Here is a 27,991-nt window from a genome sequence, read left to right as displayed (position 1 = left end):
TTAGTGTCAAAGTTGTAATACACTCGTTGCTTCCAAGGGGTTGTCAATCCCCTTAACATAGCACATTGAAGTCTGTTTTTAGGTTCATATATTATATCACTGCCTTTCTCATACGTCCAGTCGGATGCAACACTAGTCTCGTCAAATGACAACACACAAAGGCGCTCATAATCTGACATTTTTTTCATTTTTTTGGCTCAAAAGCTGAATCACTGGTAACAGCACACCAGGTTCAATATCTAGCTGTGACACACGGCGGTTAAGTGTACTAACAGATGGGAGAAGAAGATGTTTCTTTTCCCTCATATTTGTAAGCTTTTGGACTGTAGCTGTGCAGTACCAGTGCTTCAGCAATATCATCATCAGTGTAATTTGCAAGTTGTTTGACAGTTACCATTGCATCAAACTGTTTATCTGAAAACAATTTCCCAAGTCCGTTCTGCATATCAGACACACCCCTTTGGCATGACGCTTTAATTTGACCTTGTAGGATTTTTTTTTCTTTTTCCCATTTTTTTTGCTCATTAAGCAGAGCTGTTTTTTTCCCGTTTTAAACTATCTACCAGCTGCTGAAGTTTTGCATTAACCTCAGTCAAGTGGGCAATATATTCATTTAGGTTACCGGTAACACTGGCAGGCTGTGAAGGCTTGCATATATTTGCATTAGTTAAAGGCTTCGAAGAACCTGCAACTGCAAGACAGTCAGAAGGTCGATTTTCTTGCAACACAGATGATCCCATCTTCTTACCCAGGCATTGTGCAATTCCTGAAAATTCAATGATGTTCTGTATATTAGTAGCTGAGAGAGAGAGAGTTAATGATCGAGACGGGAACAGATGCCACTCAGGTTTTTTTTTAATTACATTAAACAATAAGAATAGTAACACTCATTACTTGCCTTCTTACATTAACAATAAAAATATTAATACTAATTTCTTGCTTGCATAATAATTATCTGAATAAGAGTTATGGATCACATTTACAAAATTGTGATGAATAAATTGATGTAAAATTATTAATAGAATTCCCATTCCTGTGACCAGTTTCCTGTGTTAGACATCCACACAATATGCCACATCATCCTAAATAATTATCGCATTATTTCTACTCCTACCAAAAATACAAAGACACAAAATATTGACATTGAGCAATTTAATATAATAATATTCTGAAGCAATCTCACCTGTATCTGATGGTAAATGTAGTGTTGGAACTGCTCCAGGCTTGAATTCTTTGCAACTTGGAGGCACCGGTTTCCCAAGTAGTTCATATTTTAGATTTCTTTTAAATGCTGACTGTTCAAAATGCTTGCTGCATACCCGCTGTGTCATGGGGTTGAAATGATCCTTCCTCCCACACAGCTGTCTGTCTGTCTGTCTTGAGTCTCTCTATGTTTCGGAAAGCGAAAATAATGATAATTTGATTTTCCTTTTGAATAATTGTAACAGTCACGCACTGTACAACTCGGCATTGTGACCGATGTTGGCGCGGAACAGAGAGAGAATGGGAGAGAGAGACGCACCTGAAGACCTGCCCGGCAGCTTGCTAACTGAGCCAAGGTCCCCACTCAGACCTCTTGTGAACCCGCTGACGTCTCGGATGCGCAGATCATAAAAATTTCGACCGCTCGTAGGTCGACCTCTCTATCTGTGGGCCTTGAACCAGCCAAGGATGCGGGCAAGCCAGCCATGGACACGGGCAAGCCAGCCAAGGACGCGGGCAAGCTAGCCGAGGACGGAGGAGTGCCAAGGTGCCGTCTTAACATGCATGTAGCTGACACAACACTAATACGATTTTAATTAACACCACTTGTTTAGCCATTTCAGGTGATTTATACGTGCTGTGTGTGTCTCCGTGTGGAGCCGTAACTAGTTTCCCTTAGGCTGTTGAATTTTATTCAAGTGTAGGTGGATGTTTAATATTTTTTTCCTGAATTGTGAACATTGCTACGCATTTTAAGTATAGTCATTCATTTTATTTTCTCCTTTCTTGTGTGTGTTTTGTTGCACAGAGGAGAAGGTAGATTCATCATGCTAAGTATTAACTCATTATTCTTTTCCCTCTTTTTAATGCGTTTTGGAAGTATCTTGGGCGAGTGAGCACACACTCAGCGGTGAATGATCATTACCTTTAGTACAGTTTAGCGGTAATATTTTTACTTTTACCATATTCCTCCTCATGAAGCCTTATTTTACTAATGCCTCTTTTAAATGGCAGGGAAACCTGACCCGGAGTTAGAAGCTTTGGCCGAGGTATATCAGAAGTTGGTAAAGGATTCGGAAGAGACCGACGAGGATGAGAGAGTTCCTCCTCCTTCCCACCCGCATGATAAAAAAAAGGTAATATTTTAACTAACCAACAATCCACAATGGCTACTAATACCATTAAACTTCTGCCGACTACGGCATCAGTCAAACTCTCGCAGGTAGTGAACCGGATTACAGTGCGAGAGACTTCATCCTTCAATACGAGGATGTTATGAATAATTCATTTGTGGTAGAACCGGGAGATGAAATCTCCTTCATTAGGTCCAGATTAAAGCCGGGAACAGAAGCTTCGGCTCTTTTGTACACCAGCGCGTTCATGGAACCGCAACAAACCAAAGATTATGACCAGTTTCGGTCACATTTTCTGGAATCGTTCGGGGAGAATGTTAAACACAGCCTCGTCAAGGGCATAAATGTAGCTGCGACCAACAGGTTCATCTGTGGAGAGTAAAGGTCTTTTTGCCGGGCAAGTGGACGCCTATCGGTTGTCTACTGATTTGGGCTCATATTTGAGAGATGGTGGTTGGGCAGAGGGAGATAATATGTCTCTATCTAATGTGATCAAATTTCTGGAATTTTTCATGTACATGGCTGTCATCAAGGGCCAGTTTCGAAAAAGTTATTTCTCCCTAGCCAACGGCCCCACTGACAAGTTGCACGATTTCGTCCTTAAACTAAATACCAAAATTGAGGAGAAAGACGGAACGCCAGTTCCACTGTTGCCGTTGTAGAACAAAAAGCTGCTAATATTAGCGCGTCCTCATCGGTGGTGGCATCCGCCACCGAAAAGCCTAAACGCCACTGTTCTTATTGTCAGCGAGACGGCCATACGGTTGACTATTGTATAAAACGTCAGCGGGATCGCAGGGCAAGAGGGAAAGGAGAGGCTTGCAGATGTCAGGCAAGTCTGCTTCTCAGAAGAACCAGCCGCTTCAAAAATTCGTGGCTAGCTCTACAACAGTGACAATTCCTGTTTTATCCACGGTACTGGTAGTCACACCACAGAGGAGTGTTTATCTGTGCTAAAGTTGAAGAAAGAGCGAGCAGTAAAGTTCGTGAAGCGGTCGAAGCCGCCCCCCTCCACCGCCCTAAAAAACGACCCTGAGACTGCAGTGCAAGCTAACAATAAATAGTAACTTGTTTGAATCGGTTGTGGCCGCGTGCAGTCAGCCTGAAATTATGTCACTTAAAGTAAAGCTGGGTCAGCTACAAGCGTCATTTGCGGTCGACACCGGCGCTGCGGTTAATGTGTTGTCAGAAAATACGTACATAGCTTTAAAACGCGCATCGCGGGAAGGCCGCTACCAACTACGACCCTCTGACCTAAGCCTTTGCAGTGTCACAAAAGACAGGCTTAACATCCTTGTGGTGGTGTGTTTGCCAGTAAGTTTGGGACGAAACACCCCAGTCATGTGCTTGGATTTTTACGTGACGTTAAACTTTTCACTGCCGTCTGACGGTCTTCTTGGGTTGTTGTCACTGAGGTCTAACCGCATGGTAATACTTTCAGATAGTAATACAGTAAGGTTTCAAGGCCATGGAGCAACCTGTGCGCCTCGCTTCTCCCTGGGAAAGAAAAAATACCCAGCAAGGGTCGGGAAAGTGTTTCTCCTGAGTCCGTAATGCATACCGTTCCGACTCTTTCCACGGTGCCGGTGCATGACGCGGGCACCACCTCACTTCATGATAAACCACCAACACCACCTGATGTTTTCAGGGGATGGAAAAATGTCAATGCGATAGTCGTAGGGAATCATGAAATCCCTCAACGAACCGCAATGCACATCCCCGTGTCAGTCCATAACGCCACCGTAGATTGTGACATCTGCCTAGAAGGGCCTAGTCGTGTGAATACGCTAGCGATAGAGTCCACCCTTAACACGGTACGCGAGGGAAGTAGGACCATAGCTTTAGTGGAAAACGCCACTGACGGTCCAGTTAGCTAAACTAAAAAAAATGGAGTCTTTCTGGGTCCCGCATTAGCGTTCGATGGGCAGGTGTCACCAGAACCTTTAGAGTTAAAGCGGACCTGTGTCGGCGCCAAGACATGTCAGGCCCCATCTGTCGATTCTTCAGTCAAAGTGGTCGATTATCCCGAGCTTAAGGGCCCGCTTCTGAAGCTTTTACATCAGTATCGTGATGGCATTGCCCAGCCCTGTTTGCCTTATGGTGCGACTGATATGACAGAGCACAAGATTAGGGTTAAACCCGACACCCAACCGGTGTACATTCCTGCATACAGACTTCCACCCAGTCCAAGGCAGATTGCAGATGAACATGTTAAAGGTATGTTGGACCAGGGTGTTATTCAGCATTCCCTATCTCCGTGGAACTCACCCTTGTTCCTAGTCCCTAAAAAGGACGGACGTTTCAGGCCAGTGATCGATTTTAGGAAAGTAAATGAGGTGACTGAGGAGGTGAGGTAGCCTCTGCCCGTTTATGTGACTTGTTAATGTCCCTGGGGCAAGGGAATATTATTTTCAGTAGTTTTGACCTTTTATGTAGGTACTGGCAGGTGCCTATGGCAGCTGAATCCAGAGAGATTACAGTCTTCAGTACCCTAGCGGTCATTTTGAATGGTTAAGGATCCCATTCGCCCTCAAAACCGCACCCATTACTTTTCAGAGGATTGTCAACACATTGTTCTCAGACATGATAGGCAAAGATGTCTGGGTAGCATATGTTGCAGCAAACATAAACAGCCGTGTTTGTGAGTCAGCGGGACAATCTCCCCACTACATAATTTTGGGAGTTGAGAAGAAACTCCCATATGACCTCTTAGTAGTTATCATTCACCTGTATATAATGTAGATGATTATTCTAAGGTTCAACTCAAAGTTTTCACAGATATTCATAAAAACGTCAGAGAGAGACAACAGGATACATCTGAGGCTATGTGCTTGCAGCAACATCAGCGTGCCGCCCCTGTTTCCTTGAAAGTGGATGACCTTGTTATGCTTCGAGTCCCAGAGAGACATTACAAGTTTTCCCCTAAATTCGTGGGCCCAGCCAGATAGGCAAGTAGGTGGTCACAAATTTGAGCTTTATGACTTCATTTTTAATTCATTTGAAATTGTGCATAGTGATCGCCTCAAAAAGACGGACGTCAAGCCTGAGGTCCTTGATTCGACTTTAGTTGAACCGGCGAGATTCGCCTGTTTGCCTCAGCCTGACGATGATTTGTCTATCTTTCCACCACACGACTATAACCTGCGTCCTCGCAATTACGAATTTATGTTTGGTTCCTGAGAAAGGTGGAGATTTGTCTTTTTAATTTGATGTTTATTAATGCTGGAACTACTTTAATCAATTATGCTGGATCTATATATTTCAGTGAGATCTGTTACAACGGTAATTTCCCAACTTGGTGACAGGATTTTCTTGTACAGTACTGTAGATGTTACAGTTAGATCTGTCCTGTAAGGATACGATGCCTGCATCTTTTTCATGCGAGAGGGGAGTGCTTGAGTAATACTTTTCACTCTTACTTACAATTTTCTTTTTATTGCAGAGTTGATGTAGGGCAGTCAGTCTCCTTAGTTGTTTGGAACCGTAATAATCGAGGGTGTAGACTAACATAGTGATAGGTACTTTTTAACCTTGAACCTCATGTGCTTCTGCTTGAACCATACATTTTTCTCTGCAAGACAGACTTAACTACACTTGAGCAGATGTTGTCCCTAACTTTTATTGTAACTAGCATGTGCATATCTGTCAGCTTTGGAAGTATGCACACAGGTCTTCTACAGGAATTATTTTGACGTAAAAGATATCAGTCATCCACGTTCGTTACGATCGGAGGAAAGGTGGAGATTTGTCTTTTTAATTTGATGTTTATTAATGCTGGAACTACTTTAATCAATTATGCTGGATCTATATATTTCAGTGAGATCTGTTACAACGGTAATTTCCCAACTTGGTGACAGGATTTTCTTGTACAGTACTGTAGATGTTACAGTTAGATCTGTCCTGTAAGGATACGATGACCTGATGACCAACTGTAACAATAAGTTTCCCACTAAGTCCATAAATCACTCGACTCAAAACTAGTCCCAAGAAGTCATTTCAAAGAAGCACGAATCACTGAAGCACAGTATTTAGTCAAGTGCAGAATTCCAGACAACAATGTTGCACCTACCTAGAGCCATAGCTTTAACATAAGCTACAGGTCCCTAACTAAAACCACCAACCTTACAACGTAACACAAAACATAGACAGAGCGCCAGAGAGGAAGCATCAAAGCCCAGTGTGCCGGTAGAGAGAATGTCGGCTCACCCCGCCGCCAGCGAGCATTCCTCCCCTATGCACGTGTGCGCCTGCGTGAGGAGCATCGAATGATAACTACTCAACCCTCCAACTACTAACAAGGAAGTCACCCAAGTGAGGGTACGTAACATAGACCTGAAAACGGAGTATCAGGAGTTAGTGGTACTGACAGCCGATGCTTCAAAGGCTCTCAGACTTGTCCTTGTTATCACATTGTAACTATTAGGAGACTCTACGGATAACTTTACCTCTTTTCACACAACCTCATCTATCGTTGTAGACTCCGCCCGTCTCAAAGGCGTGCCGTTTCTCTGCGACAGTTTTGTGTCAAGGTGTGACTCGAAGGCTCAATTTGTAGCAGATCTCCTTCAATGCTTTTTTTCTTTTTCCTATTCCAAATAGCTCCATTACCATGTATCCTAATGACAGTTTGGTCAATTTATTTTTCCTAGGATGTATCATGTAAATATTTTTCGAGCTATTATTTTGTTTTCTCGGAAGAGTACTGAGTTTCCACGTCCACGACTCTAGCCCTGTTTACCTCAACCTGTATGTACTTTACCCATTTCTTGTTGCTTCTATGATTATTTATATTATCATTGGCTTTTCCCGATGTTGTCTCGTTAGGCGGGCTCTGACTTGTATATAATTATTTAAAGCAAGCATAGCAAGACCTCGCTTGGCTAGCACACATTGCGCAACTTTAACATTGATAGGTACACTAATTTGAAAGGTCGGGTGAGTCGCCGGGTCGCGACTTTTAGGTGACCGAGCGATGTAATGTATATATTATAATGTACATGTGAATGTGTGACTGTATGCCGCAACACCATGGCAGTGCCGTGCACAGGATGTTTAATACCACGTGGGTGCTGGGTGGTGCTTACGGAGGTGCTCCTTACCGTGGGAACGGTGCTGATTCGACAAGCATTGGCACCGGATTATTCCTGCTGTCGAAATGAAGCCGGCAGAAGACAGTGGGCGGTGACGAGCAGATCACTGCTCGGGGTGTGTACGACTGCTCACAAAAACAGTAATTATTCTGTAAAACTGTTAATATAGTTAAAAGTAAACACGTTTTTCATATACCAGAGAGAGTAAATTAAGTGAACTCAAAGTGAACGTAATGGCTGCGCTCGGCCAAAACATAATCCACAACACTTAAAGGGCTGTTGTGTTATCTCAACAACTTCAATCAACTGGAGAAAGCAGGCAACGGTACACCGGACATAACGAAAGATAGCAGTTATTACGGGAAGAGCACACAGGAACACACGTCCGACCAGAACGCCTGCCAACAGCCAACTCACCCGCTGATGATGATTTATTTGGGTTGTAGGACCTTCTGTGTAATGGTACACAGCATAACCAGTGTTGCATGTAACCCACTGGAGCCAGCCAGTATGGGAGGCAATTATCACCCAGAATACAAATATTTATGATACAATTAAGGAAAAAATACCGGAGGCCTTCTTTTTATTTCTTAGTGAGGAGTATAGAGTGTTATTTTGTGAGTAGCAAATGTCAGTAAACTGCACAAGAGGGTAAAATTCTAGTGTTTACTCATACTCCCTCTTCTCCCCCAAAACAAGCTTGGGGGCCTGTAGGAATGTGTGGTTTTCGGGTGGGGGACACAAAATCACAATCACATAGTTTTTGAGCTAGGGATGGGACGTAAAATACCAAAGATGTAGGGAAAATCCTTACATTATATATGAGTGTTTTGCACCTACAGGTACCCTGCGCATTAATTATCAAGATCACAATCAATAACATTTAGGGATTATTTTACACATATGGAAACTGCACATTTCACCCACAGGGGGTTAGATGAGGATAGGTTAGTTTACTTTCGGTTATGTTATGGCAGATTAGGTACTTTTTGTTTTTCCCTATATGTACATAAGAGTGTTGTTTGATTGGACAAAATGTAGAGTAAGCTACTTTTTTAAGGCTATATGCTACTCTTGGGACTACATCCCATAACCTAATATCACGTAACATCGTTACTATCGGTGAAATGCGCGGTTTACGTACGGGGTCGAAAATATCTAAATGTAAGGATTTTTCCCTACATCACCTTCTTTTCCTCACCGAAACACAGGTTTCTGAGGCTACTGACAGCAATCTCTACTCATGCTAAAAAGCCTTGGCTTAGTCACGCTTGTTCTCGTGCTGTCAAAGATAGAGTGGTAGATCACAAAAGGTACCACAGCCTTCGAACTCCCGCTAACCATAATCTTTACGTTTCTGCCCGGAATCGTGCAAAATATATTCTCCGACTTACCAAAAACTCCTTCATTGAAAAAAAAATGCTAAAACCTTGCTTTTTCTAATTCTTCCCGTGACTCTGGCATATACCGAAAAACATATCAATTTCACTTCAATGTTTCCTCCTCTCCTTAGTCCTGACGGCAGCACCGCTGTCTCATCTATCTCTAAGGCTGAACTCGTTTCTCAAACTTTCTCTAAAAACTCCACTTAGGACGACCGCTGTTGCAGGTAAGTACAGGTCGGAAATATACCTCAAATGAAGCTCCCTAGCGTCTTTGTAAGAAAAACGTTAAGACCTGCAGACAATTCACCGGAAAATATTCGACCCAATTTGAGTTTGACTCATAGACTCCATCACAAGTCAGTGTCTGTCATCGGGACTTTGAGCGGCCAGCCTTACATCAGCCCTGATGCGGAGCACCAAATTCTGCCTGAGTAAAAAGTCTAATTGTACATTTCTCTGACTCAAGTTCCATTTTTTCCGCGTGCTCTTCCTCTTCGCCAAGTGCACCTGTTCAGATGTATCTCCAACCGTAGGAAGGAGAGGGTTAAAGTTAAAATAATGATAGCCACTCCCAGCAGCTCAATAACCCAATGCTTCACCATAGAACTTGCTCTATATCAGAAATAATACGAGGAAACATAAATCACGCGACGAAAGCGAAAGCGACAGTACGAACCTAACATAATCTGTCCCGCTACAGGTGCTGGTTCTAACCAGACTTATTTAACCAAATGCTAATCTCAGCCAACTTTTCCTGTGAATTCATCTTCCCATTCATTAGTGAGTTCGCACACTCACGGACCATAAGAACAGACCATAAGGACCTTAAGTAGAGGAAACCTTATGGTACAAAATACATTTTTTCCACAGCTATAACAATTGGAGGACATGTTTGTATCTTACCATGGAGAAGGGAACTAAAGCCCGGTAGGAATATAATTCAAAAGCTGTCAAAAGATAGTAATGAAATTATGAATTTACCATTAGATGTAATTACATATTTTGTAAGATGTAGACTGTTTTTTTGGATTAGGATTTAAAATAGAAATCAATAATTCCAGAAAATAAGGAAGAAAATGAGCAGGCTGGTGTAAAACGTCAAATATGTGTTTTATTTACTACAACGTTGGATATCTATTCAGACTAAAGCTATATTCTTGTTCCTTTGAAATTGTTCCATTCAGCTGCAGCACTGCCTCTCTAGCATCCCTCAACTTGCCTTCTTGCGATCTGTCTCCTCCACCTGCCTCCAATTAATATCTATCTATCTATCTATCTATCTATCTATCTATCTATCTATCTATCTATCTATCTATCTATCTATATATATATATATATATATATATATATATATATATATATATATATATATATATATATATATATATATATAAATATATATATTTACTACAGAAACCTAGAAGATACGATTTTCGTCAATCAAAGACAAAGACAATGAAAGCCCGTTTCGATTATATTTGAGTTACCGCTCGACGTAAATACTTTCGATTTTATTTCCGTTACCGTTCGACGTGAATACTTTCGTTTTCTATTTCATATCTCCTCGCTCTACATACTGACGACATATTTTTGCGCGCCGGTTGACCCACTGTCCTTTGATCCTGAGCCCACTGATGCAGAGATGCAAGCGGCCCGTCTCAGTGCTTGTTTCGCCCGTTAAAGCGGAGTCCACACTATGCGTGACGAGGCTCGGAATTCCGTCTTTGGCTCCCCGCATTTCCCATTACGGTCAAGACCATGGAGGTATAAAGGGTGGAGAGGCCGTGAGGTGCTCGGGCTGATGCCAGCGAACTGTCAGTCGGCCATCTTTTTGTAGGGCTAGACAGCGACTGCTGGGCAGTGATGAAACACGTCATGGAAGCATTTCGCTACGTTGGAATGCATGTTTGTCCCCTGTCTAAGGGGTGAGGTCACATAGTTAATAGGGTGAGTCAGGTATGTTTATAGGTTGGGCAATATGATGACTCAGGTCGAGGAGGACAACCGAGGTCAGGGTGAGGACAGATAATTAATAAGGGGTGTCAGGTCTTGACTCAAGTCGATCCACACATATTCTCTGTCTATAATTCAGTAGAGCTCTCGTGCAGCGAGAGTAATAAAACAGGAGTGTGGCTCCGTGTGGTCTTGAATGCTGACTACCTGTGTTTCATTTGGGTGCAATGAACAAGCGAACAACAATCTGATCCATCCATTATTTTTAACCAGTAAGTTATTCATTAATTCATTTTTATATTTGATATTCAAGCAAGCGTGCATAACTTTCAAAAATAAGACTGATGCACAGGACATATGCACTTTGATTATTTGATCAAAGTGTTAGCAACATATCTCTGACAAGAACGTTGGCTACATAGTCGGATTTGTCAGCTTAAAACCTAAGTGATTTTTAAAGGGTGAGTCGTGCTGCAATGCTTTATTTACCCAACATCTGGATGCAACTCACTGATTTATCTCAGTTGAAAATAAAGGCCACCTATCTTTTCCATCCAGAGATGTTGCCATTTGTCTTGTGTGTGAAAGAAAATTCAAAGATAAAATTTTACAGTATAGTGACTGTCGTGCCCGGAAATTCTGGGCACTATATGAGGTTAAAAAGGAAAGTCAACTAATGGGTATCTGGTCAAAAACAAGGGGGACTCACCCTGGAGGTAGTTTTGCTGCCACCACCTAGAGATCTACCGATGAACTATGTCACCGGTAGCTCACTGGTAACCTTAAAATATATGTATATAAAGGACTGAGGATTTAATTAGGGGTTAAAGTGACCCAAAGCGAGACTCTGATTCCGTAAGCAGGGGGGGGGGGGGTAACGTGGCGAGCGGGGAGGACTCGGGGCGGTAAAGATGTATTGTAACTCACAGCGGGCCGGACCAAACTCACGACGGGGAGATGAGATAAGAAATAAAGGCCAATAAATAGGGGTTGGTTCATTTATTCATGTGAGACTTAGTTTATAATGTATACATACTCATAACTGACGACACGGTTTACAGTTAACTGCTACTTGAAGGCACGATTTACCCGAACTGACAGAAGTGGGCGAATGGACACACGACTGGGTTCTAGTTTCTCCTCTCACAATGGTAATCAGAACATTGCTGAGAAGTCTCCACGAAAAACTTACCCTTGCGCGGGTGTACAACTATTGCCAAAACCAGGTACATATGATATATGACAAAAAAACTCAGGGAGGGGGGACTTTACACTTCCGGGAGGCCCGTGCCAAGCGATAACAATTTCCGTCGAAACGACAAAACATACAGCCTCCTATTTTACTAACACTTCTTACCCTACAGATAAATCACAGATTACTGGCCTATATACTCCCAAAGTACTTCCCTCAATAGGGGACAAAGAAGGGAATTTTTAGGGGGACTCGACTCCCCGTTCCTACCCCTCGTAAGGCTCCAAGAAAGCTTAAAGGGATCCCTCCTACAACCCCTATCGCTTGGAAAGAAGAGGAGTACTGAGGTTAACAACTGAAAGAGCACATCGGGATAGGTACACGGGTTCGTGTGGGTGTGTGGGGTGTGTGTGTGTGTGAATGTGTGTGTGTGTGTATGTGTGGCAGAGAATGGGCCGCCAGACCTGCAGGTGGGTTGAGCAGGCAGAAATGATCAAGCTTATTTCATTTACTAGGATCAGAAATGCATTTACAGGATAATTAAGACACACATTAGCTAAAGGAGAGACAGTAATTAACCCTGGGGAGCACTTAGGAGGAAAAATGGGGTGGAGGAGGAGAGTCACGTAGTACATACCTGCGGGCAAGTAGTGGGTTGAGCAGGCGAAATGATGCCCCAGGAGACGCTACCCCGAGTTTAATACCTGCCCTGCAGCGGCCCCGTAGGGCAGGAAGAGGGGCCAAGTAGCTGATTTATAATCTATCACGGTTTAATTAAAAATGAAGGGAATACTAGGGTGGTTTATATATGGGTACGGTCTCTTAACTTGCAAGGTGACGAAATTACATGTGAAGCAGCGGAAAAAAAATATGCAAGGGTGGATGACTAACTGATAGGGTATTGACAAGCAAGGGCTGGCAACAATTCCGAAGTGCGTGCGCTGGTAGGGGAAGGGAGGAAAGGAGAGACGACAGACGCTAAGTTCTGGCGGAAAGTGACGTAAGTATTGCACCACATTGTGTAATTGTAGTCTGAAGGGGGGGGGATGTGTTATGTTATAGGTTGTGATTAAGGATACCTACTTACAATTTCTTACATATCTATGATGGCCTTATAGTGACTTATAATTACTCATAACTACTTATGTTCACTTATAACCATTTGTAATCACTTATAATGACTTAACCTACGTATTTTCCTTATAATTCTAAGTTTCTTCTGCCTTCACATCCCGGCATTACAACAAACCATATGCAAAGTTGTCAACACATGCTTGGCACAATATTGTAACAATTGTACGGTACTGTCTGAATTCCAGGAGAGGGCTGTCTTCTCCAGCCTGGCACAGCACATGTTAGACAGTGATCCGTTCACTAATCATCTTGTGTTACTGATCAAGGCTGTAGGCGAGACCTATCTGCAGGTCAGGCACATATATGCAGCCAAACAGTTTACTGCACGACTAATATCCCTTAAAGGCGCCAGAAGTAGAGCCAGCATGAATAAATTACTACTATTTAGTGGAATGTGATTCTGTGCATGATAAATAATATTTAATCTGAAGGACCTGTTGGCATGCAATATATGGGTAGCAGTTACACTGTGGTTTCATTTGACACGCCTGCATATTATAAGTAAGTATAAACAGTGTAAAATGGGGTAAAAAAAAGGTGCTACTGAAGTGACAGCCCCTACAACACTATGGCGGACGGGGAAGAACGGTGGGCTCACCAAGACAGTACTGACCGCGCGCCTCACAGCCCTCCACCCTTAATACCTCCATGGTCAGGACTATACAAAAAATCAGTCCGCTCAGCGCCTCCTCACGTGACTATTTTATATTTTTATGGTGTACAACTTCAGGGTAAGCTTTTTTTTTACATATGGCCTATAGGGCCTGATGGTCGGCCAGGCCGTCATGGCGCAGGCATTTATTTTATAGTGGCACCATTATTCTTGGCTCATGCTGTCTCACCGGAGCTCATTCTTGATTCCACTTGGACAACTTATTCTAGAGTCAGGATAATAGTTGGTCTTCAGGACAGCATGTGGGTAGTCTTTTGCCACTCGCCTGTTTTATTTTACATACCTGTATTTTGTTTCATTTCTTGTATTGATATGCAGAATACTGTATGCTCTATATATATATATATATATATATATATATATATATATATATATATATATATATATATATATATATATATATATATATATATATATATATATATATATATATATATATATGTGTGTGTGTGTGTGTGTGTGTGTGTGTGTGTAACAGGAAATCATATGAACATATATAACTTGTATATACGTTCTATATAAACACGGTAGACAGTAAAATCAATGCAGATATATTCTAATTCCATACTTTATTGGCTTTCATTGAATAACATAAGCGATAGAAATTAGCAAAATAACACTCACAAGAGGCCAGAAAATTGTAAACTACACATAGTACAAGCTTACAAGGTAAGCAACTGCATTAACAGACATGTGTCATATGCAGATATAATGGTTTTGAAACATAAAAATTAATGTTTACCAAGATCAAAGGGTACAGGAATAAGAACAGGAAGGAAACATTGTTTATGAAACAAAGAAAATATAGGAATTAGCACATAATAAGCAGGCAGCATGCATCTGTACATGAAACAAACACATACTAAGCAGGCAGCATACATGTGTACATGCAGCATATACAAATACGAAATAAACTACACATCTAGTAGTTATAAATTTTAAGTAAAGAAGACTAACATATACAGTAAAAGGTCTGAGGATTCTCTTGAAGGAGTATCTATTTGTGAGGTAAGTAAATATGCCATGTGGCCAAACCATCTCAGGATGCTGTGCTTGACTCCTCAACCACTCCACATTTTGTTGACATTAACCTTTAACTTCCATATTTTGCATTCACTGTTACACACATTTACCAGCTTTTGTAGATCACTTGGCAGAAATAGTTTAACACAATACATCCTACCTTATTTTTCTCTTTCCCTATCTCCAACAAGCTTGGAGACCTGGTGGGAAAGCGGGATTTTAGGGTAGGAGAGCCAAATCACTAATATAACCTTGATGTCACAAGTGTCGTGAGATTTATCTCAAAACAGGCCTTTGTATTGGCAGCTCCTATGAAGAGAAAACAAAGCATACAGACCAGACGGTGTTCTACTCGAGGCAAATAATAATTGCCTATATCTCGCAGACCACATACCCTCCAAGAACTCTTTTGCGGCCTCAATCACTCGTCCATTAGTCTTCACTCCCGTAAAACTGGCCGACACGAACTTTGTTTACACTTGACGGGCTTCCCTCCGCTGACCCTTTCGTCACAGTCTAGCCCCTAAAACACTCCATAAGTGACTCACAATCACACAAACATGGAACATATGCTAAATATGAGCCACCACTGTCAAAAGAAAGGGAGGCAGAGGATGCGTCTATAATCTTGGTTAATAAACACAACTAATCCCTATCGCATACTCTCTTACATATGTGAAAGTTTCAGTGTACAGCCGAGCTTACTGCACCAGGTGTGAGGCCACTTCTTCTGAGTAAAGAGAAAGTGAAGTGTAAAGTAAAGTGGGCGTTCTGTACCGTCTCCGCCAGTTCTTCTCCCTCGCACAGTTGCTATCCATTTACAGGGGCCTTGTCCGCCCTCGTATGGAGTATGCATATCATGTGTGTGTGTGTGGGGGGGTCCACCACACAGCTCTCCTTGACAGAGTGGAGTCAAAGGTTCTTCGTCTCATCAGCTCTTCTCCTCATACTGATAGTCTTTTACCTCTCAAATTCCGCCGCCATGTTGCCTCTCTTTCTATCTTCTATCGATATTTTCATGCTGACTGCTCTTCTTAACTTGCTACCTGCCTCCCCTCCTCCCAGCCCCACACACGACTTTCTACTCATGCTCATCCCTATACTGTCCAAACCCCTTATGGAAGAGTCAACCAGCATCTTCACTCCTTCATCCCTCACGCTGGTAAACTCTGGAACAAGCTTCCTTCATCTATATTTCCTCCTGCCTACGACTTGAACTCTTTCAAGAGGAGGGTATCAGGACACCTTTCCTCCCGAAACTGACCTCTCGTTTTGGACATTCCTTTGACCTCTGTTCGGAAGAAGTGAGTAGCGGGCTTTATATTTTTTTTATTTTTTTTATTTACGCCCTTGAACTGTCTCCTTAGCTGTAAAAAAAAAAAAAAGGTTATATTAATAGGGTTCACTATCCAATTATTGTCAAGCATTGCGTTGGGGTAGTAAAAGAGGGATATTATTTGAAAACTCGCAATATTTTGTAGATGTATTAAATATCTTAGGAAAATAGATTACATAATAAATTGTTTATTGTGATGCACACTTGTTGATACCGTAATTAGCAAACCACCCTTCCATTTCTTACACAAAGCTTGCTCACTTAGAAATAAAGTGTTTTGAAAAAAACATAGATCAAGTGCTGTGGCAACCTGTGTTTTGTTATTCCGGTGTGGAGTAAATATGAACTCTGCCATCACTGTAGCATTTATATGTATTTCAGCCCTCAGATAGTGGCCTATTTTTGCTATATTAACTAATCAACCAATTTTGAATAACAGCCTTGAATAACATATCTACCTTTGGGAGGCTCTTCCCATTAACCCCTACTGGACAACCTGGATGTCACACCTACCATGTGTTCCAGGGCAATGGGTTCTTAATCATCATAGGCTCAAAGGACAATGACAAGGTCTGGGTCTTTGTCTGCCAGAAAGTACCCTCCCAACAAGAACAATGTGCTGAGTCCTCACACACCACATATCCCCCACCTTGCTCAAGGTGGGACAGTAACTCACTCCTTTGTCAGCAGAAACATACCGACTGAGCGGGGCTCAAATCTCCACTTGACAGGCCATGAAGCCTCGCTCTCTGAAAAGACAAGTAGTTCATTATACTTGTAAATTAATACATTAATTAATGTGTGTGTGTGTGTGGGGGGGGGGGGAGTATTTGTTTCCATTAGGGGCAATGGTGGTCCATGAGGTGGCTTATGATTGCTGCTTAAGGACTCAAAGTCAGCCGTCAGTTGAATACAGGCAGGATACTGCATCTGCCAGCTCCATTTCCTTGTTCCCCACATTCGCTTAATTTTGGCCCTGCAATGATATAGAGACAAGTTGTATATCAATGATTTAGAATATTATGTGCTCTAAGTGTAATTTTTTGGACATTGAACTATGCAAAGGATATTATTGACAACAGCATGAACCAAACTTGACCATTTTTTATGCTGGGATCACACATCTGCGATTTCGCTCTGCGACGGTTGGCGATTTTGAAAATGCACGAAATCGTGGGAGCATCGCCACTGTCTCTGTGAGTTTGCCTCAGTTTCAACTCACAGCAACATGGCGAGGAAGGGGCGTTCGCCTATACGCACGCGAGGGCGACAGGCGACAGGACGTCTGGGTGAATCGTGCGTGAATGCGCGCGACTGTACGCAGAGGAACCCAATTTTGAAAATAAAACCCGTTGCGACGTCGCACGCGTGGTCGAGAAAACGTCGAGGGCGCGTCGCTGTCCGACCCATATAAGCGGGCACACACACACACACACACACGCACAAACTAACCATAAATTAATTTTGGCACCCTGCATATCCCGACGCTCTAACGCTAAGGTTATTATTTCGGCTGATCAACCTAATAGGTTTTCAATATGGTAAAATAATCCCCGTCTGGCAACGCCAGTTGCTTGTAGACTCAAATTTGATAGTCGGTTAATAACGAACACCCAGTGCTTCAAGTAAATAGTAGCCCGTGCTACCTCCCTTGCTGTCGCTGATATTGCTTTATTGTTTCTTGCTTCTAACTCAGCAGTTCTTAACTGAGTCGTGATCTCCTGGGAACGAAGTAAGTTGTTTTGAGGAATATTGGATTTTATTCGTATGGTGTAAGGTTTTCTGCATGTTATACCGTATCTACAACTTCTGTAATAAATTGAAAGTGGAAAGAGTATTACAATCTGTAATAACTTGTCATAAGATAAAGAAGAGAGAGAGAGATTTACATAGGTTTACATAGAAAATCAGACCACACAGACCCATGGTCCAGACTTGGTGGTCTGTCCTTAAACCTAAGTGATTTTACATTAATCAGAAGACTCCAAAACGTTGCATTTCTACTCTAGTTGATATTAAGTTGAAGGAAGTGACGGTCGAGCTTATTTTTGAAGGAGTCAATCGTGTTACACTGTACCACTGACGGTGGAAGCTTATTCCATTCTCACTTTTCAACGTTGGTGAAGAAAAATTTGGTGCAGTCTGAATTTACTTGTCTACATCTGAGTTTTACGCCATTGTTCCTCGTGCGCAAAGTGTCATCGATCATAATCAATGTTGATCTATCTACATTCGTGAAACCATTAAGTATTTTAAAACATTCGATCAGTTTTCCTCGGAGGCGACGTTTCTCAAGAGAGAACGTCCCTGCTGACAAAAAGTTGTAAAACCGACGTCCTTCTGACGTCCACAGCCGCGGACGTTTCTGTATACGACTAGGAGGATGCGGACGAGACCATATCCTGTCCGCAATCATCCAGATCCTTCTAGCGTCCGCATTAGTAGACGATTTTGCATCCGCAGTCGTCTTAATCCTGCCAACGTCCGCAGGTGACCGCATTTATTAATTGTTCAAAATATTAATTAAATAATTATTTACTTACCCAATTATTTTTATTTACTTACCTAATAAATTCTATTAAATCCTTTAAATTCTTATTTCCCTTTATTTTTATTTTTACATGGGGATATTAATTGAGAATCGTGTGAAGACGACGTCCATTCATTTTTATTTTATATATACACACCAGTATGAAAACAGAATGTAATATCTTATTGTACCTGTATAATTTCATGTAGTTCATTACTATCTCAGTGTATATATAAGGTGCGTACGTATACGTACAGCAATTAAAGCAAGTTAATTGGCGTGCGTAACTTTGACAGCTTTATTAACAACTTTCTAATTCTAAACTCAAGTTGCAGCCAGCATGCACTACCCTAGCTTGACATACATAATGTATATAGAAAGTTAATTATTTTGCTTGCCTTGGCATAACGTACACATAAGGAACCTAAATATAACTCAATATTAATTGTTCCATATACACCTGCATGTTTTGGTCTGTGTATTAATGAGTATAGTAACACACACAAACACACACACACACACACAAAAATATAAATATATATATATATATATATATATATATATATATATATATATATATATATATATATATATATATATATATATTTTTACCCTTAATGTAGCTTTTACCGTCATCAACAAAATTACAGTCCATGCGATTAGCATATGTTAGTAAAAATAAATAAATAGTAAATGATAGGTGGCGTACATGTATAATAGATTATATAGCAGAGAGTTACATATTTTTAAGCTGTTAATTAAGTATGAGAACATGCTTAGTTAGTAAGAAGTAAGGTGGAATTATACTGTGATTACATCGATCACGTAAAGAACTACATCAGGGCAAAAATATATTTTATTCCTCAGTATCTATATATACTTTGTTATTCAGTGATTGATTCTTCATCGTCCGAGTACCGTTCATCTGTAGCCCTGTCGGTATCATTACCACTCGACAGCGGTACGATACTTTCCACATCGTTGTCGATATAATCAGGTCACTTTCTCCCTCGTCTTGACCAGTCCCATGCCCTGACGTTCCTGGTACGTCCGACGTGGACGGTGTGCTTGTGTTTGGTGCTGTCGTTTTCTTGGGTCGCGCCGTGTTACGGAAGCCTGATCTGTCACTTTCTTTCCTTAATGTCTCCGATAAATGAGCGTTCACCGTCGACTCGTCGACGTGGCGTTTTATGCTCATTGTCGCCTGAATCATGCGCACAAATTTCGGCATTTCAGACTCCATATTTCTCTTAGATTTGGAGTAGCCCTTCAAACAGAAGTGCACCCAGACATCTCTGGGTGCTAAATAATGTAGGAGTTGGCGGATGCAGGGGGTCAGGCCACCTTTTCCCGACTGAGGCTTGTGCAGCAGGCATAGCTGAACTAATGCCTTCCTCAGTGCCAACCGGTGAGTTCTCATTGGCTCTGTCGATGCATTGCCAAGAAAGTAGTGCCTGTGTTTTGATACGAGCTGCAAAACAATTATGAAGGAAAGTAATTAAAGATGCACCTAAATGAACAACATTTGAACTAGGAAATATAACTTTATATGTAGCACTTCAGCTAGCAAAACCATTCACACTCAATGGCAGTTAACTGCAGTAACGACAGGAAAACGTACTAAGTTAGATCAGTCTTTGTTGAATATGCAATATTAGCGAAGTATTAAATATTTGTTACTCTTAGTGTTACTCTATATATTACATGTAGATACCGCTGAAAAAAAAAATGATATAATTATTTATTTAATAGCAAAACCTGACCGAATATATAAAAAATACTTACACTGTCGGGTGTGCTAGCAGGAAAACCGAAGTATGTTAGCACTTCATAGGGGTCCTTTGGAAGGACAGGCACAAATCCGGTAGGGAGAGGTGTCTCACCGTCAGTCACCCGCTGCGAAGGTCCTGGAAGTACTGGTTGCAGCTGTTTCTGAAGGTTATCCACAGAAGTTTTCACTTCCTCAAATTTTTTGCTTACTTCCTCAAATTTTTTGCTTACATGTTTTAGTACGACATTCAAAATTTCTTGTATTTGTTGTGGCAGCTGTTTCTCGGGCAGGACCTGAAGAGAAAGGCATATGTCAAGTAGGTGTACTGGATAACTGAAAAAAAAAATTACAGACTGATTTAATTTTAAGGTAAGTAATCTTTACAAGTTGTTTTCATGGGTCTCCAAAGGCACCTAGGACGTATAGGTCTTGAAGGACATATATAAGAATGAGTATGGGTAATGGTTTTACGTTCGAAGACTTGTACAAAAAAATTAAGTATAAAATAGCCCAAGACTCACTTGTACGTCACTGGGTTCTTCATCAGACGTACTGGGTGTATCTGCTCTAAAGACGTCAATGGCGTCTCGTCTGCCTTCAGCTCTGTTGACATCTTGAGAACTGGCCAGAGGTAATCTGACGACCTCCCTCTCGGCCGTAGAACTGGCCATAGGTGATGTGACGACCAGGTCCCTCTCGGTCGGAGAACTGGCCAGGGGACGTGATCTGACGACGTCCTCCCTCTCGGGCCGAGAAATGGCCAGAGGTGATCTGACGACCGGCCTCTCGTCTACCTCTGTAGCACCATAAAGCGGGGCCTCCGCATGTATTTTCTTTGCAGTTTCGTGAGCTGTACCAGGCTGTTGGATAATAAGCAAAATGAGAAACATAAACGTAATTAATTACCCTAGAATCTATTTAAGCGAGTCTATTTTTTTCTCGACAAGTAGTCTTCCTGTGTTTTATAGAAAACATATGCTGCTCCTCGTGTGTACGTGTGTGTGTTGGGGTGAGAGTACATAAATAGGCCATGTGAAAGAAATGCTATAGTGGAAAAAATCACATACTAGTTCTCTCCATTACTAACATCTTTTCAGTTGGACGTACTGCAGTTTTTCTTTAGCAGTTTCTTCTGCATTTGTTTCCATCGTTCTTGCCTTCCTTTTTTGTTCCTTATCACATTGCCGCAACATCGCCAAAGCCTGACTTTCGACATTTTCACTTGATACCATTTCGTCGACGACGTGTTGGCACTCCTCATAAGTTTTGTATTGGCCAAAGATGACTCCTGGTTCAGGCAGCCAATGTGGTCCAGGGTTGCTGTCGTTTTTGACGAGTGTGGCGATTCGTCTGGAAAAAAAAAATATAGACATAGAGTGGGTGACTATGCCACACTTTATCTATCTCTCTATTTATGTCTCTATCAAGATACACACACACACACACACACACACACACACACACACACACACATACACACTTTGGGGAGGCAGTGGCTGAGTCGTCAAAGTAACGGCCTCGTGTTCAGGAGGACGCGAGTTCAATCCCCGCCCGGTGCCACCAAGCTGGGATTTTTCAGCCGCCGCCGAGTGGCTTAAAACTACCCACATGCTGTCCAGAAGACCACCTATCAACCCGGACTCTAGATTCTAGGATCAAAGATGAGCTCTGGGAGGGCAGCATGAGCCAATGCAAGATGGCGCCACTTTAAACACTCGCCTGCGCCAGAACGGGCTGGGCCGACCATCAGGACCTACCGGAGAGAAGCCTTGGACCGACCATCAGGATCCACCGGGAAGAAGCCTACCGGCGCAATAGGCTGCAATGTAAAAAAAAAAAAAAAAAAAAACACGATCGCGGAAAATGGAGAGTGAATGAGAAATATATTAAGTGAATGGTGGAAGAAGGGAGAAAAGGTAAAAGGGGAATAAGAAGAGGCAAGAAATAAAGGAGTAGAAAGGAAAAAAGGAGTAGTGGGAAGGCCAGCTAGAGGTCAGCGCGGGGTCACGTGTGAGACACACACACACACACACACACACACACACACACGCACACATGCAGTGTCTATCCCGTGGATTTTGCTGTGACTGCCAATTAAGTGTACGTTATAGCTCTGATAGCTGGTACGTACGTACGTACGTGTGTGTGTGTGTGTGTGTGTGTGTGTGTGTGACGTGAACATATAATTGTTTATTAAACCTTACTTGCAATCATAATCCTGCTGCGGCGGATACCAGCACACAAATGAACAATCTGCCTCCTTCTTGTTGAAGTCCTGAATTAACTCTTTTTCTTTGCCTTTCAAAGATGACTTCTTAACGATCCATTTTGATAGCACTGTCAGGGTGCTCTGAGGCCGTAGTCTTAGAAAGTCGAAGAGAGAGTATCTAGGCTGTAAGGAAATTAATAATTAATTACCTATTGTAATATGTTGCAACAGGTCTTGTACCAGGACACGGTCAAAGGTATGAATGATAGCAATTAAAGTGTTTGGATAGTGATTGATTTGAAATGTTTTATTTTTAATATTATCAATATTATTATCATTATAGCACAACTGTTGATAAGTGAAAGTGGATAAGTGAAACAGCTAGCATATACTAACCTTCCCACCAGAACTGGTGCTGGCTACGACGTTATGAGTGCTTGCCAACGGTTTAGATCTGTTGACTACCTCTTTGTCTACCCTGCTGGTACCATGCGACTTTCGTGAAGCTGAACCATCCTGCTGGAAGATTACGTTCGGGGGATGAGTACCTCTATCGATCATAGTATATATAGGCCATAATTATCAAAAGAAATGCTATATAGTGAAAGAAAGATTCACATTTAGTTTTCACCATTACTCACAGCTGTTTCACTTGTACGTGGACGTGCAGTCTTTTCTGACGTAGCCGATTTTTCAGTATCGGCTTCACGCGTCCTTTCCTTAACTTTCTTTCGATTTGATGAGATCTGTACGGTAGACTGTGCTTTTCTCTTGACAGAGCCATCAGCTGCATGTCGCTTGCCATCATCTGCAGTAGCTTCTTGTTCACAATCACTTGTGAATATTATGTTTGCGACGAGGTATTCGCACTGTTCATAAGTGGTGTATCGACCACGCAGGCGTCCGGGTAGAGGGACCCAATGTTCTCCTCTGTTGCTGTCCACTATGACGAGTTTCCTGATTCGTCTGCAAAGAAAAAAAAATCTTAAATGAGACTGGTTACGCATGCCAGAAGATATATATATATATATATATATATATATATATATATATATATATATATATATATATATATATATATATATATATATATATATATATAGAGAGATAGAGAGATATATAGATAGAGAGATAGATAGATAGATACTTATCTACCTATCTGTCTACACACACACACACACACACATATATACACATATATGCAGTGTTGATGCCATGGTTTTTGCTTTGACTGCCACGTAGCTAGCAAGTGTGTGTGTGTGTGTGTGTGTGTGTGTGTGTGTGTGTGTGTGTGTGTGTGTGTGTGTGTGTGTGTGTGTGTACATAATAATTTATTAATTAAACCTTACGTGTAATCAGAATCCTCTGGCGGCGGATACCAGCATACGTAAGGAGCATCAGCCTCCTCCTTGTTGAAATCTTTAGTTAACTCTTTCTCAGCGGCTGTCAGAGATGACATCGGGACGATCCATTTCGATAGCACTGTCATGCAGCTCCAAGGCCGGTCTCTGAGAAAGTCGAAGACAGCGAATCTCGCCTGTAAGGAACGTGAGTAATTAGGGGATACCACGGTGACGATTCCAATTTTTACCAGGCTGTATTTAGAGCTTAACTCTTATAACCATTGTGTTTCTCATGATGATTTACATATTCTGGCCAAGTTTCATAACTTTTGGGTCATAAATAGTATATATTTTAATTGTTTTTATATGCGGTCATATTAAATTTTATTTAAAATCAAAGATTCCTTTCTTTGATGAGATATTTATTCCAACTTATTCTGAAGACATTCAGGAATGAAGTTACAGGACGAAAATTTTCATATCTCTGCAAAATATGCTAAAATGTCAGATGAAAAATTTAAAGTAACCTCTCTCTCTCTCTCTCTCTCTCTCTCTCTCTCTCTCTCTCTCTCTCTCTCTCTCTCTCTCTCTCTCTCTCTCTCTCTCTCTCTCTCTCTCTCTCTCTCTCTCTCTCTCTCTCTCTCTCTCTCTCTCTCTCTCTCTCTCTCTCTCTCTCTCTCTCTCTCTCTCTCGTACAGTGTGTGTGTGTGTGTGTGTGTGTGTGTGTGTGTGTGTGTGTGTGTGTGTGTGTGTGTGTGTCCCTCCCTCCCTCCCTCTCCCTCTCTCTCTCTCTCTCTCTCTCTCTCTCTCTCTCTGAACATGCTGTCACTTGTCAATCGTCGACGTGAAAAATGCGTATTATACCCGTCAAGCCGTCATTCGCTGACGTCAGTTACCAGTGCCTTTCCTAAGGAAAAGAGGTATGTATGCAATTATATGCATTATAATTTTGCAAATACTTGATATAAATATAAATAAATAAATATATATAAATATATATATATAATATATATATATATATATATATATATATATATATATATATATATATATATATATATATATATATATATATATATATATATATATATATATATATATATATATATATATATATATATATATATATATATATATATAGACCATGCAGCAACAGCATTTCCCAAGTCCTGAGGAGGAGCGCGAGGAGCTAAGGCGCCTCATAAAAATAATGAAGAAAGCAAACAAACGCCGCAGGCGTGTAGGCCTCAAGGGCTATTTCATTATAAAAGGGGGAAAGTTTCTCATGATGGACGAACCCGAAATACCTAGAGAGACAAGAGACCATTCCCCAGAACTGTAAAAATAAGATAATAAAAAAATGAAATAAAATATTGTTTTATAAAAAAAAAAAAAATATGTCGTGTACACAAAAACCCACACACACACACACAAAGTGGAGAGAGAGAGAGAGAGAGAGAAACACCGCACGTCTGAAATTTATCTTATGTACCGCTGGTACATTATTATTACTATTATTATTATTATTATTATTATGATTACTATTATTATTATTATGATTATTATTATTATTAACATTAGTATAACACAACTGCTGAGAAGGTGGGTAAGTGAAACAGCATATATACTAACCTTCCCACCGGAACTGAAACATTGTGGGTCAGTACGATGTCGTTTCTCGAGTTGTTTTCTCACCTGGACACTTCTTTGGGACCGCTTGGATGACATATTTTCCTGCAGTTGCTTTAATAGACTACAGATATGTAATAGAAATTATATGTAAACACAGATATATGCTTAGGATCAGTTACGCTATAAGGAATATGTAACCCATAGGTTAATCACCAATGTTGGATCAATACTTAACAGATTCTTTGGTCATGCATTGATATAATCACGTTAACTTATTCTATCTCAGATGGTTCAATACATACTAAGAAACATATACATCTTTGCATGCATACGTTACTAAGAATGAATGCTTTAACTGCAAGTCTCATGATACAATGCATTAAATACTGAAACTTTACAATCTTTATCTGGCCAGCCCTCAAGCCCTTCTAAGTCTATGCGCATAGCACGCCTCAGAGTCTTGACATAAGTAACTGATAATGTTACGTACGATACATTAGTCCGTACTACCTTAAAGCATCCAATTACATCGGATGGCACAGGCTCCTTGAAGAAGGGTTTCGGGTCAAGGTATTTTATAGCATGTACCATTTTACCGGCAGGATCTACTTTAACTATGTCGAAACAGGATTTCGAATCCATATCGACATAACTGTTATTAGGTCTCTTTGTGGCAATGTGCTGGTCTGTTTTTTCCTCCAGATCGCACTTACCCTCATGGCAGGCCTTCTCTTCTAAACATCCTCGTTTGAGAGAGACTATGGGTCTATTACCTGATTTTACATGTTTCTTTAATTTCCCCAAATAATTCTCGAATGGCCATGCGCTGACAGCATCCAGTGCTCCAAACTTTTTAGCAGCACGAGGTAGGTGAAGCATGGCGTGGACGTGTACACCATAAATGCTGTGCCATAAAGTTTAATACAGTCTTTCACAAATCCTTGGAGCAGTAATTCCGAAAGGTTCAAGTAATGACTTAAGTTATCATCTACTAGAATACTGCAAGCCACATTGAAGCTACATAAATGCTTGTAGTGCTTTGAGGAGGCCATAAGCCCGTGAAAAGCAATTTTCCCCGTATAAAGCAGCAACTGCCTTAACTCGGTGATCTTATACCTCTGTAGTTCAGTTGTTGGCCTCGCTTTCCTGGCGAAACAGTTGGGAATTTGGTTTTGTATGGCTCTTAGTCTGTTGTCCAACATGCTCACCATACTTGGGGACATGCGGCACATAACACGGCCTTCCCCTCCCTTTCTAGGGCCCTCCACATTCCAGCTAATGAGTTTCCTCATTGTACCACCAGCCTGGTGCATAAAATCTATTGGAAAGTCCTCGACCATGTCGAGGGCAGCATTCAAAACTGAATTTCCTTTGTGGTACTGTGGTTGCTGCCGCAGTCTAAAAGATTCGTCTGTTCGTAGATCAATGGGTTTGTCTGAGTCCAAAAAAGTCTTTTTCCATCGTGTACTGCCCAACAAGTACACTGGTCACACCCATAGCTCACATTAAAGGTAACTCCATGTTTGGCGAGAGCTCTCGCTGGGGCGTCACATATTACGTGACCTAATTTAACTTGATATCTTATTCCATCGACCTCAATTCCTGGTCGTAGTAGATATGCAAGGTCTGTTATGGCCTCCTCCAAGTACTCAAGTGTCTGTGGTTTATTTTTAGATACTCCAATTACTGCAGGAAAGACTGCTCTGGGTCGAATATTACTTATTTGCATAAGTAAAGGCCAAGCAGCGATACCAGAACTTTTAAATAAAGGTATCCCATCTAAGTTTTGGGAGATAGTAATCTCCTTTAACTGTGATCTTACTTGTAAGGGATACCTTCTTAGTATCGATTTTATTTGGCTTTCGACGCCAAAGTAATAGTACTATACGCCTGAACGCGTAAAATGCCATTGCCCATTGCCGCGCCCCAGCTATACTTGTTAAGGTTCTACAGTCAAGTGGCAGTGTGTGCAATGATCCTATTCCATATTTAGACAGAGCACGCAATATTCTGTTTGTAGCATCTCGCGTTAACACATTCGAAATGAATTGTTCGTAATTCATCCCATAATGTTCCTGGAGCATCTCGTCTGAGTACAGTCACGTCTACACTGTCAGAGTGTTCATCACTATCGGTATAGTCATGCACGATCAGTCCCTCTAGCCTCTCTAGCTTTGAAATACTCTCTTCATCGGAGGTCTCGCAAGGGCCAAGGCCCAACTCGCTGTTTCCTGGGCGACTAGGCCCATGTAGCACATTAGTGACATTACTTATTGCAGAATCAGTCTTGCTGGGGCCATTTAACATGTCAAGGGTTTGGGGAGGTTGTTCCATAGATGCGTCAGATAGAGGTGGGTCGCTGCTGTCTGTAAACTCATGAACAC

General features: G+C 41.4%; 1 protein-coding gene and 2 long non-coding RNA genes across 4 annotated transcripts in view; all 3 read right to left on the bottom strand.

Moving 5' to 3' along the window:
- Window positions 1–21,276, bottom strand: part of LOC126990395 (uncharacterized) — a 68,495-nt gene extending 47,219 nt beyond the window's left edge. The window contains exons 1-3 of the mRNA XM_050849016.1: window positions 20,945–21,276; window positions 20,438–20,716; window positions 19,997–20,123 (exon numbers count right to left, since the gene is read on the bottom strand). Of these exons, the coding sequence (XP_050704973.1) occupies window positions 19,997–20,123; window positions 20,438–20,716; window positions 20,945–21,094 (556 nt within the window). The 5' untranslated portion in view covers window positions 21,095–21,276. The remainder of the gene's footprint in view (window positions 1–19,996; window positions 20,124–20,437; window positions 20,717–20,944) is intronic.
- Window positions 21,277–21,548: 272 nt separating this feature from the next.
- LOC126990386 (uncharacterized) lies at window positions 21,549–27,481 on the bottom strand. Of its 2 annotated transcripts, XR_007744312.1 has the most exons (4): window positions 27,360–27,481; window positions 23,029–23,097; window positions 22,628–22,815; window positions 21,549–21,773 (listed from the first exon to the last, which is right to left on the bottom strand). It is a non-coding gene; the product is annotated as an uncharacterized LOC126990386 (long non-coding RNA). The 2 variants fall into 2 exon arrangements; XR_007744311.1 differs by lacking the exon at window positions 27,360–27,481 and having other exon boundaries at window positions 23,029–23,151.
- On the bottom strand, window positions 23,280–26,476 carry LOC126990385 (uncharacterized). Its single transcript, XR_007744310.1, has 3 exons — window positions 25,608–26,476; window positions 23,982–24,169; window positions 23,280–23,598 (listed from the first exon to the last, which is right to left on the bottom strand). It is a non-coding gene; the product is annotated as an uncharacterized LOC126990385 (long non-coding RNA).
- Window positions 27,482–27,991: the final 510 nt, after the last annotated feature.

This window comes from Eriocheir sinensis, unplaced genomic scaffold (genome assembly GCF_024679095.1).
Source record: "Eriocheir sinensis breed Jianghai 21 unplaced genomic scaffold, ASM2467909v1 Scaffold161, whole genome shotgun sequence".
NCBI classification, from domain to species: Eukaryota; Metazoa; Arthropoda; class Malacostraca; order Decapoda; family Varunidae; genus Eriocheir; species Eriocheir sinensis.
Note: the sequence above shows the minus strand (reverse complement) of the source record. Positions and strands in the feature narration are given on the sequence as shown.